The following is an 11,952-nucleotide window of genomic DNA, read 5'->3' as shown; positions in this document are numbered from 1 at the left end:
AGTAGTATTTGCAGCCTTTTCAACTTGTTTGCTCGTCTGGTTTTATTTTCAGGAAAGTCACAATCGGAAGAAGAAGTTTTAATGTCAGAAAGGCCTCTGGTTTGTAAGGGGCGTATTTTATTTGATTGTTTAAGCCAAAACAAGGCATATACGCTACCTGGCAAAGGAATGCTGACTTTTATGTGCGTTCATGTTTTTATTATATAAAGCGTGACGTATTTTCAGAAGATTGTTGAGCTGTTTGACAAACACAACTCTACGATGTGCAGTTGTGCTGCACTGTTAATCTTCAGACTCAGAGTAGTTTATTGATCCATAAGGGAAAATATTTTGGTTACAGTGCTCCAGTACAAACAGTAACAAAGACAGACAATACACAAAGTAAGAAATGGCACAATATATACATACATATAAGTCACTTATTGATAAATAGCTGAATAAGAAAGAAGAGCATGATGTGCAAAAGGGTGCAGCTATTGCAGTAAACAGTGTGTTAAGTTGTACAGGGAGCCACAGGCAGGAATGAGTTCCTGTGTCGGTCAGTGGTGCTTTTTGGTCATCTCAGTCTCTCACTGAACGAGCTCCTGTGACTGGCCAGCACGTCATGGAGTGGGTGGGAGGAATTATCCAACATTGTCTTTATCTTGGACAACATTCGCCTCTCCGAGACCACCTCAAGAGAGTCCAGCTCCATCCCTACAACATTGCTGGCCTTGCAGATCAGTTTGAGTCTGTTAGTATCAGCAACCCTCAATCTACTCCCCCCAGCATGCAACGGGGTAGAGGGTTGCACTGGCCACAACAGACTCATAGAAAATCCTGAGCATTTAATGTCAAAGACTTGAATCTGGTGTAGTTATTGTCTCGAGCTGTGTGGCTCTCAGGCACAGAGTGAGTACCTGCGGGCCTGTGGAGTGAGGAAAAGCTATGTAGCTGATCTTGTTTGAGTTGTAAAACCATGAAGTGACAAGACTGTGGCAGAGGAATGACAAATATGACATGCTGATATGCTGTATGTTCACAAAGATGCATTGTCATCCTCTTTATGGAGCCAGAGTGGAATTTTCCTGACGGTGACTGTTGTCTGTCATGACTTGTATCACACTAAGAATCAGAAACAGCGAGACAAGACGTGCTTCTATCATGTGATGCTACAGGTACCTGATCTGATATGTGACACGGGGTTAGTCTGCACACGAGGGAGACATTAGTATGATTCTCTGGGGTGCAATGTCATTTTCATGCATCTTCTTTCAGTGTGAGTGGCCACATGGGGTCATTTAAGTAAATAACTAAAGTATCTATAAAGTCCACAGAGAGAGAAACGAATGAAAACAATAGCAGCTGGTTGAACTGGTCTGACGAGAAAAAGGAGGGCGGGAGGAAGTGTGGCAAAGGGGGGAGGGTTCAGAGGAGGAGGAGACAATGCTGAGTCCTCAATTAGAAAAGTAGATATAAGAGCAAAGATAAGAACAGAAGAGGGAAGCAGGGAGCTCAAAACAATCACTGTTTTTAGTTATGACGTTTAGTCATGAGCAGTGTTGACTGCACTGACACGACTGGATTACATGTCAGATCAACTCTGACGAACTGATCCGGCAGTCATCTACCTCACAGGTCAGTGTGCACAAATTCTTTTTTCTTTTTTACTTACCAGCTTCCATTCAAAAGTCATGAAATCATAAAAAGTCTGAAGTGGGAATTCTTGCAACTTTGCCAACATGTCTGCGCTGCTTTTTTTTAAACAAATGTGAACAATGTGAATTCTGAGCCTCTTGTTGGTGTTAAAACTTTTTTAAAAAAGTAAATTCACTGGGTACAATGAAAATTTGCTGCAGCGTTACAAAGAAGTCCCAGTTTTGCTTCTCAGAAGTCCAGCCTCCACTTGACGCACTCCCGGCTCATGTTTCCTCACAATTTCTGTGCAGGAAAACCTACTAAACAAATATAGCAACTTATCCATTGTCAAGACTAAAGCAGCACATACATGTTGAATAACAACAGCATTTCAATACAATCGAGATGTCAGCCAGCGACTAGGCGTTCTTGCTTCATCACCGTGAAGCAGCAGTGGTGACTGCAGGTAAATTCCTGTGGCTTACTTCCTGCTCTGCTTGATTTTGGGAGCCAATAAACTCATCTGAGGTTTAATTTTCCACAGTAGCTGTTGGGAAACTGGTAGGAGTCGAATTCCAGACGGCACTTTACCTCTGACATCACTCCAGTATGAGTGATGGTGGGGAGGGAAACAGCAGGGCCGAAGAGAGCCATGGAGCCAGGCAGCCCCAGGCCCCTAACGTCAAACCCAAACTCGGACAGAATGACAGGAACAGCAAGGAGGAGCACCGGAAAAAAGAGAAATCATTAAGAGTGAGGAGATCGAGGAGTTCTGACTCTGAGAGGACGGAAAGAGGGAGGAGAAGAGAGTCAGACAGGAACCGTGGAGAAAGGAGGCATCGTGGAAGGAGCGAGGAGGGCCGTGGGCGGCGCCAGAGAGACGGAGAGAGCGATCGGAGAAGGATGAAACCCCCTGAAAATGACGTGGAGGACACAGAGTGCGCTGTGTGCTTCTGCACTTACGATAATGTCTTCAAGACCCCAAAGCTGCTGGCATGCGGGCACACCTTCTGTCTGGAGTGCCTGGCTCGCATCAACGTCACCTCACCTGAGCTCAAGACCCTGTCCTGCCCCGTGTGCCGAGAGGTGACTGAGCTCCCTCACGGCCGGGACCTGCCCCGTCTGGGAAACAATCGGGACATCATCAGCAAACTCCCTTCAGATATGCAGCGGGCGCTGTCCATCCGCTTTAAGCGCAGCCAGGGTAAGCTGATGCTGAAGAACCCTCCTCCCAACAGCCCGAGCAGGCCTAATGTCTTCAGTCTGCCTACCAAGAGTCAAGACACTCAGGCGGCACCAAGCAGGAACCTCCAGCTAAGTGCAATGGAGCAGGGGATCACCCCGACCACTGTGGTGGATGTAGGCAGACCTCCGAGCAGGATGAGAGGTCGCCTGCGCAGGATGTTCCGTTCAGATCAGTGCTACTACGCAGTGGTTGCGACCATCATCACCATCACTGTGGCGCTCATGCTGGTGGGAATTCTGGCTTTTGTGATCATACCCACTGTGTCCTTGAACAACGTTCGTCCCCCACGTCCACAATCAAACAACACTTCACAGCAAAATCCATGAACTAGAGATGCGTCCATGTCAAGGACAGGACTGTGGAGGGTGATGGTTGGGGAGATGAAGTGGACAAGGAGAGAGAATCACACAAAACTTCCAGTGACCCTTGTTCCACTTTGCACACCTTGTGTTTATAATGGTGAAGTACAAACTGAGCTCCTTCAAGCTTGGGTCACGTGGAGAAATGAAGGAAAACCAGGAGAGCAACATTTTTTTAAAAACAAAAGAACTGGCAGGTGCACATGAAGGAAAAGGGACTGATGTGTTTCCTGTTTTTATTCTTTTCTGAAGGTGTTTGTGTTCACCGTGAGAGCGGCTGAACACAATAAAGGAACCTTGTGCACAGATCAAGTAAGCTGTAAATGTTGAAATGCACTACACTCTGTGATGAAAGGTTGGGAAGATCTCTGGATTGAACGCTGATCTCGCAAACCAGAGTTTATAGTTCTTAACTAATTTTGTTTATAGTCCAAACCCATTGTACATACAGATGCCACAGATGATTTATATATTTGCAAGTATTTCTCAACATATCCATCAAATAAAGGCATATTTGAGATTGTCCTCTACTGATACACACCTGCTGCTTATTTCTTTTCAGAAGCCCTCATGCTTCATTTAGACACCTGATCCCCTTTAACCGTGTAAACACACCTGCTAACAGGGTGGATTGAGCAACTTCCTCTCAGCTGTGCATATCGGGATTTTTAGGATGACAAGCCTGTTTGACAAACACGGGCGTCACGCCCTTTGTGGCATTTTTCTGGCTGATTGGGGAGGATCAGTTGCAGCATGTCATCCATCACTTTGATGTAGGGTGGATCAGGAATGTGTGCAACAAGCAGTGAGTGAAAAAACATTTAAAATCAGCACATGGAAAACTTTAATTTGATGGCCTGTTTCAGGATCAGGCTTTTTAACTTCAGCAGTAAGAAGTAAAGAAGTGAGTGATGTCAGATGGGAAATGTTCGTACAGGGCAACAGGGAATTAAAAATTCCGGTGTTAAGAATTGCAGGTGAGTCTTTTGTACAAAACCACAGACATTTCTCTTGAGTCAGTGTGACAGGTTTCATTCTGTGACTCTTATGTATATTTGCAACGAATGATTTTAAAAGTAAAAGTTCAAAACTTCTTTCTGTAAAGTACAAACCAGAAACAGTCACACTTTAGAGGGTACCACCCCGGCGATAAGCTGTAAGGTATCGACTTAGTCAGGGGTTTCAAGAGAGACTCATAACTGACCTGGAGGATCAGTTTTGACCTTTAACCCACTGAGCGTCCACTCACCCAGAGCTCCTCCTGGGGGACACTGGGCAACGTCCCAGAGGGGTGTAGTTAAAATAGTAATAGTGTCCATTCTGGGTCATAACATCTGACACATGAAAAAGAGAAATACTTAAAAACCTGTACCCCGTCTTTCCTGGAAACCATGTCTTAACAGTATCCAGCTATTTCCAATGGCAAAGACCACTTTAAACTGTCTGGATTTAACAAATATTTAAAATCATCACTTCATCAGAAATGAACTGTATTAAATCTGATAAACAAAGGGAAAAACACAACAACATGTGCTGAGTCTAATAGAAATGTCACTCCAGCCTAAATCCTGAAAAGCTTACAGCAAGGACTGTGTGGGCTCAGCTTACTCAAACCTTTGTAACATTATACAACAGCACTACAGAAACGGTATGAATTGCTTTTTAAAAAAGTAGGACAATAAAGTTTACACAGTACAGAAATCTTTATAAAATCTTTTTTGAGGGCATTTTAGCTTAACCTGTAGCGCCCCCTTCAGGAAGTGCTCTCAATAAATGTTTGCGTTTATGTTTGTATTCATTGTCCAGCTCCAACTATTATGTAATTGTCCTGACCAAGGTCACTATAACGAACGTAACGACCAAAGGTTAGTCTGGAAAAACTTTACATTAGTTTAAAAAAAAAAAAGCATTTAAACATGTTAAATAAAAGAATCGAATTCATTTTGGAAATTAACTGAAATGAAATTGAAGTGCAAACTATACTATTTCCACATTAAATGGAAATGATAAACGAAAAGAGAAAAAAGAATATTCAGTAGGTGAAACTTGTTTATTGCTGTTTTGTGCGTTTCTTCAGAGTCACTTTTTATTTATTAACAGAAGTTTTTATTCATGTAGAATTTTGTGACCCGCGATGCCCCCTGTGACCGGTTCTCAGATCTTCGAGTGTCACACTACTACTTTTTTATTTTTAGGAGAAGAAATAGATCGTATAAATCGATCACTCGGGGCAACTGTGCCCATTTTTGATTTACTTCAAAAACCTAAACTGCATTTGTCTCCCAGTCCCTCTGCATCCGAGTACCTGCTAAATCTGTCTCATTTTCATCCAGTGTTTCCACTCCGGGGTGTAAAGTAGCTGCTTGTTCTGCTCTGGCCTAAAGACACACCCACACGAACCCCCCACTGTCACAGTCGAGGCAAATATAGTCGCGTGGACCAGACTAGAAGAAACCCCCCACCCTCCTCTGACCCGCTCCTTACGCAAATAAACCTCTGAAGGTTATGTGAGTGTTTAGACGGAGGCTGGCGTTAAGGAGGAGAGACGTGGACGCTACCGATCACCATGGCTTCCACCCCCTCGGCCTCTGCCCTGTCCGCTGTTCTCCGGTGCCGGGGGAATATCTGGACGAGGAATCCGCCGGCCAAGCGGCCTGCCAGCTCGGCGTACGGCCTAGGACTGGCCGGCGGGGCGCTGCGCGACTCTCCGGGCGAGCGCAGCGGCTCACACCAGGCGTCAGCGGCGGAGGCTTCTCCACACGGAGAGTGTGTGGTGGTCCTGGTGGGAAGAAGGCTGATTGTTTCGTACAGGTCGGACAGAGTGGGGGGTAAAGTTTCCAGGGAAGTGAGTGGATTACGTTACCCAAAACTTTCGCAATCTCCAGCGCAGGCGCAGCTGAGTGCGCGTGCGCTGGTGCGCGTACTAGCGAGCAGACTGTCTGGAAATAATAAATGCTCTAAAATAATTCAGATTAAAGATCCTGCACACATCCGCAAAAGCGCTTTGGTTAAAGACACGAGTGAAATCTCTGCGAGCGTCCTGAAGCTGTCCGTGACGTCCCCTCCGTGTTTAGTGGGACAAATCCCGTCCTTCATGTTAAACGGCTGGTCTGTACTGAGGAGCACGTGCTTGTCTGTGACTTGTCTGGTGTCCAAAATTCTGTTTTTGAATTTGGGAGATGTGCGTAGCTCAGGCAGCAGCCCCGATGAAGCACCACGACATCTGCTGTGCCAGCGGGATGAGAACAACTCCAGCAGCCGGAGCCTCCAGGTGAGAGTCCTGTTGAACCGAGAATAGATAATTCATGTAAATGTTACTGTATGAAAATACATCACGCTTTGTCTTTTAGGCAAACAAACAGACCTCTTACAAGAACAACTCCAGCTCAGCACAAAAGATCACACAGGAAGGACCTGACTGAGTCCAAGGCCTCAGCGCCACAAAGAAGCATTGCGATCAACATCATTTATTGACTTTTCAGGACACACACCACATCTGGACTTCAACCTGCTGATAGAAACCAACCAGCTGTTTTTCATGGCACACTAACCAGTGGCAAATGAATGGAAGAACCAGAATGAAGTGTTTGAAATGAAGCGTTGAGCCTCCACAAACACCATTAGTGCTGTTTGGCAGCGACTCTCTAAATCTCTGATTTGGGCAAGACCATATTTACTGTAAAAAAAAATGTTTTCCCTTATCTGTTTTTTTGATGATAATGGTCGAGGGCAAAGTCCCACATGGATTAGTGATCAATTAGATTGAGATCAGATTGAGTCGCATACTGTGGCAAAGGCTACAGCGTGTGGTTTGCATCATTTTCACCCTCTTAAGACTTTTCAGTGGTTGGGGATATGTCATCATGGAAGAGCCCACTCCCACCAGGACAAAAATATTTAATCATTAAGCTGATGTTTCTGCATAACTTTGTATTGATTTGAAGTGGATCACCACTGCAGGGGCCTACAGCGAGTTCCCCCTCTGTAGGGTTCAGTGGTTCTGGTTTTTTCCTTTAATTTGCCACTTGTCTGTATGAGCAACAAGAAACAAGCATGTATTGCAAGTCTTCTGAATGGATATGCTCACCTTGCGTGCTGCAGATACTCTGTTTGTCAGGGCTCAGTGTTTCCAGTGGGAGAAACGTGTTCTCGCTCGTCCAGGTGACCTCTTCGGTCCCCGCAGACAGAAGAAGTCGGCCGTCTGCAGGTTTCTCCAGCCAACTGAAAATGCTGCGCTCAGATGAGCAGAATCAACTGTCTGCATTAAAACTCTCACCCTGCATAATTTGCACAAAAGCTCATTTTACAGAGACCGTGACACAAACTTCCTCTTTAAATTGGAGTTAAAATAAAGCCTCAAGAAACACACCAATGCACACTGAGTAAAAACGATATAAATGTGTGGAAATAATTAAAAGACGTCCACTGTTTTTATACAGTGCACAAAACATAAATATTCTGTGCCAGCGGAACATATACCAACATACCCTACCAGTCTAAAATGTGAAAACACCTTCTCATTTAATGTTTTTTTTTCTTTATTTTCATGAGTATTTAAATTGTAGGCATCAAAACTATGAAAGCACATTACTGCTTTGCACAAGCTTGGAATTTTCTCGTTGAGTGAGTGAGTATAGGGGTGGGATTTAATAAGTTTTCTTCGTCCCACTCCTTTTTCAGGCAAGTTTTGTTTTTTGTTTTGTGTATTTTATGTTCAATATAGGTATTTGTTGTGCCTGAAAATGAATAAATAAATGAAATGAATGAAATGAGCTGAATGCCATTTCACCTGAAATGGTTCTCCAACAGACCTGAAGGAGTTCCCAGAGATGCGGAGCACTCGTTGGTTCTTTTGCATTCACTCTGCAGTCAGTCTCATCCCAAACCATCTCCACTGGGTTCAGGTCAGGTGATTGTGGAGGCCAGACCATCTGGTGCAGCACTCCATTGCTCTCCTTCTTCGTCAAACAGCCCTTACACAGCCTGGAGGTGTTTGAATAAATCTCCAACAGTGTCACCAGCAAAGCACCCCCACACCATCACACCTCCTCCTCCATGCTTCTCGGTGGGAACCATGCATGTAGAGACCATTCACTTTTTCTGCGTCACACAAAGACACGGCGAGTGAAACCAAAGATCTTACATTTAGAGTCAACAGACCAAGGCACATGTTTCCACTGGTCTGATGCCCATTCCTTGTGTTTCTTGGCCCAAACAAATCTCTTCTACTTGTTGTTTTTCCTTAGTAGTAGTTTCTTAGCAGCTATTTGACCATAAAGGCCTGATTCACACAGTCTCCTCTTAACAGTTGATGTAGAGATGTGTCTACTCCTGGAACTCTGTGTGGCATTTATCTGGGCTCTAATCTGAGGTGCTGTTAACTTGTGATTTCTGAGGTAACTCAGATGAATTTATCCTTAGCGGCAGAGGTGACTCTTGCTCTTGGGGCGGTGCTCATGTGAACCAGTTGCAACGTAACGTTTGAACTCTGGCAAACGTACACCTGTGAGTGAAAACCATTTAAGGTGACTACATCATGAAGCTCACTGAGAAAAGGCCAAGAGTTTGCAGCGCTGTCAACAAAGGAAAGGGCGGCTACTTCCAGGAATCTAACATATAAAACATATTTAGAATTATTTTTCTGTTTTTTGCTACATAATTCCATGTATTTGATGTTTTCAGTATCTACAATATATAAAGTAAGAAAAAGAAAGAAAACCATTAAATGAGAGGGTGTGTCCAAACTTCTTACTGGTAGTGTATGTTTGACTTTTTTAAACCTCTACCAGGCTACTGTGCACCATTTAGTAGCCACATGTTAGACATGCACATTTTGATACTGCTTTAAAATAACTGACCAGAGACTCTGTCAAAGGTCACTTGCTTCAGAAGGGACTTCTGGGATCCATACATTTTTATTTTTTTATTGACATTTTTTGAAAAGTGACCCTGCGCAATATTAACATAAATATTGTCATTTGATACGTTGTACCAGAGTTACCTTAAAGCTAATTTGCCTCTCCACTCCCCACAACACTTCCACGCACCGATGAGCACCAAACACGAAAAGACGTCAGTATTTATAAGCCTGTGAGTCTCTTAGCAAATCTTTCAGTCTGCTGATAGAGATAGAGTTGCAGTTCTTCATGAGATCAGCAGGATATTCCTTTGAGTTCAGGATTTCACAGAGAGAAAAGCAAAGAGAGGAAAAGTTAAGTACAGTCTTCAGTTGAATTTTTGATTTTATGGATCTTTTATGGATTCTCCTGGGTGGAGCCTATCCCAGCTGTCATAGGGCCAGAGGCGGGGCACACCCTGGACAGGTCACCAGTCTGTCGCAGGGCCAACACACAGAGGCAGACAACCCTTCACGCTCACATTCACACCTATGGACATTTCCCTACAAACTGCATGTCTTTGGACGGTGGGAGGAAGCCAGAGTACCCATCTCATCTGTTCAAATGGACACTGATCCAGAAGTCTTTTGATTTGATCAGACTAAAGTTTCTAAACCTTAGCTGTACTGATGTGTTCTTTATGGAGAAGAAGCTTTCTCTAAAAATCCATCAAGTCATTATTTTTCAATTGTTTTCTGATTCTATTGTCATGAAATTTAACATGCTAACTGTCTTAGATGGAGCTCTTGGGTTTTTTAGAGTTTCTCTGAGCATTACTCTGACACTGGGCTGAATTTGCTGGGATGCCTTTGCCATTGTGTTAACAGACCTCCAAAACTTGTGTTTGTGTAGAGGCATTCACAATAATAACTATGGATACATTAAGGGTGTAGCACATTTTTCACATGCTGCATCTGCATTTTGGCTTATATAAATAATGGCCCTGAGTAATATGTCATAGCTTATTGCTCATCTGAGGTTCTATGATTTTATTACTCGATGATATTTAAAACCTAAAAAACTGAAACAAGGTGTACTTTCTGTATTTCTCCAACATTAAGTCTGCCAACATAAACCTCCAAAACAAAACATTAATAAAAATAATATCGTGGCAATACACTGTTTTTGTATTGTCCACTATGTCCTCATGTAATTATTGACTAGTCAGCATTAATGTGACATTTTATCTTCTCCATCCTGATAAATCTTTGCTTGTGGGGATTAATTGAAAATATTTCGTTTTTAGGCTGATTTAGAGTCAAAATAAGATGTTTAAAGGCAAAAGGCTCTATGTCACCTTTATAGACTTAGATTCAGCAGAAAAACTATTCAGGTTATTAATTAATCTATAATGAGTATAATCAACAGCTATGGGTATACAGTGGGGCAAAAAAGTATTTAGTCAGCCACCGATTGTGCAAGTTCCCCCACCTAAAATGATGACAGAGGTCAGTAATTTGCACCAGAGGTACACTTCAACTGTGAGAGACAGAATGTGAAAAAAAAAATCCATGAATCCACATGGTAGGATTTGTAAAGAATTTATTCGTAAATCAGGGTGGAAAATAAGTATTTGGTCAATAACAAAAATACAACTCAATACTTTGTAACTTAACCTTTGTTGGCAATAACAGAGGTCAAACGTTTACTATAGGTCTTTACCAGGTTTGCACACACAGTAGCTGGTATTTTGGCCCATTCCTCCATGCAGATCTTCTCGAGAGCAGTGATGTTTTGGGGCTGTCGCCGAGCAACACGGACTTTCAACTCCCGCCACAGATTTTCTATGGGGTTGAGGTCTGGAGACTGGCTAGGCCACTCCAGGACTTTCAAATGCTTCTTACGGAGCCACTCCTTTGTTGCCCGGGCGGTGTGTTTTGGATCATTGTCATGTTGGAAGACCCAGCCTCGTTTCATCTTTAAAGTTCTCACTGATGGAAGGAGGTTTTGGCTCAAAATCTCACGATACATGGCCCCATTCATTCTGTCCTTAACACGGATCAGTCGTCCTGTCCCCTTGGCAGAAAAACAGCCCCATAGCATGATGTTTCCACCCCCATGCTTCACAGTAGGTATGGTGTTCTTGGGATGCAACTCCGTATTCTTCTTCCTCCAAACACGACGAGTTGAGTTTATACCAAAAAGTTCTACTTTGGTTTCATCTGACCACATGACATTCTCCCAATCCTCTGCTGTATCATCCATGTGCTCTCTGGCAAACTTCAGACGGGCCTGGACATGCACTGGCTTCAGCAGCGGAACACCTCTGGCACTGCGGGATTTGATTCCCTGCCGTTGTAGTGTGTTACTGATGGTGACCTTTGTTACTTTGGTCCCAGCTCTCTGCAGGTCATTCACCAGGTCCCCCCGTGTGGTTCTGGGATCTTTGCTCACCGTTCTCATGATCATTTTGACCCCACGGGATGAGATCTTGCGTGGAGCCCCAGATCGAGGGAGATTATCAGTGGTCTTGTATGTCTTCCATTTTCTGATGATTGCTCCCACAGTTGATTTTTTCACACCAAGCTGCTTGCCTATTGTAGATTCACTCTTCCCAGTCTGGTGCAGGTCTACAATACTTTTCCTGGTGTCCTTCGAAAGCTCTTTGGTCTTGGCCATGGCGGAGTTTGGAGTCTGACTGTTTGAGGCTGTGGACAGGTGTCTTTTATACAGATGATGAGTTCAAACAGGTGCCATTCATACAGGTAACGAGTGGGGGACAGAAAAGCTTCTTACAGAAGACGTTACAGGTCTGTGAGAGCCAGAGATTTTCCTTGTTTGAGGTGACCAAATACTTATTTTCCACCCTGATTTACGAATAAATTCTTTACAA

The 11,952-nt window shown here is 43.7% G+C and overlaps 1 protein-coding gene across 2 annotated transcripts; it reads left to right on the top strand.

Annotated features, from left to right (window-relative positions):
• Positions 1-606: 606 nt before the first annotated feature.
• rnf183 (ring finger protein 183) lies at positions 607-8,951 on the top strand. 2 transcript variants are annotated; one of them, XM_080895950.1, is made up of 3 exons: positions 607-1,617; positions 2,165-6,493; positions 6,573-8,951. In XM_080895950.1, the coding sequence occupies exon 2, from the start codon at positions 2,227-2,229 to the stop codon at positions 3,187-3,189; it is 963 nt and encodes a 320-aa protein (XP_080752076.1). In that variant the 5' UTR covers positions 607-1,617; positions 2,165-2,226; the 3' UTR covers positions 3,190-6,493; positions 6,573-8,951. The 2 variants fall into 2 exon arrangements, with proteins under 2 accessions (XP_080752076.1, XP_080752075.1); XM_080895949.1 differs by having other exon boundaries at positions 620-1,617; positions 2,162-6,493; positions 6,573-8,950.
• Positions 8,952-11,952: the final 3,001 nt, after the last annotated feature.

This window comes from Rhamphochromis sp. 'chilingali', assembly GCF_963969265.1.
Source record: "Rhamphochromis sp. 'chilingali' genome assembly, chromosome: 11".
In the NCBI taxonomy this organism is placed as follows: domain Eukaryota; kingdom Metazoa; phylum Chordata; class Actinopteri; order Cichliformes; family Cichlidae; genus Rhamphochromis; species Rhamphochromis sp. 'chilingali'.
Note: the sequence above shows the minus strand (reverse complement) of the source record. Positions and strands in the feature narration are given on the sequence as shown.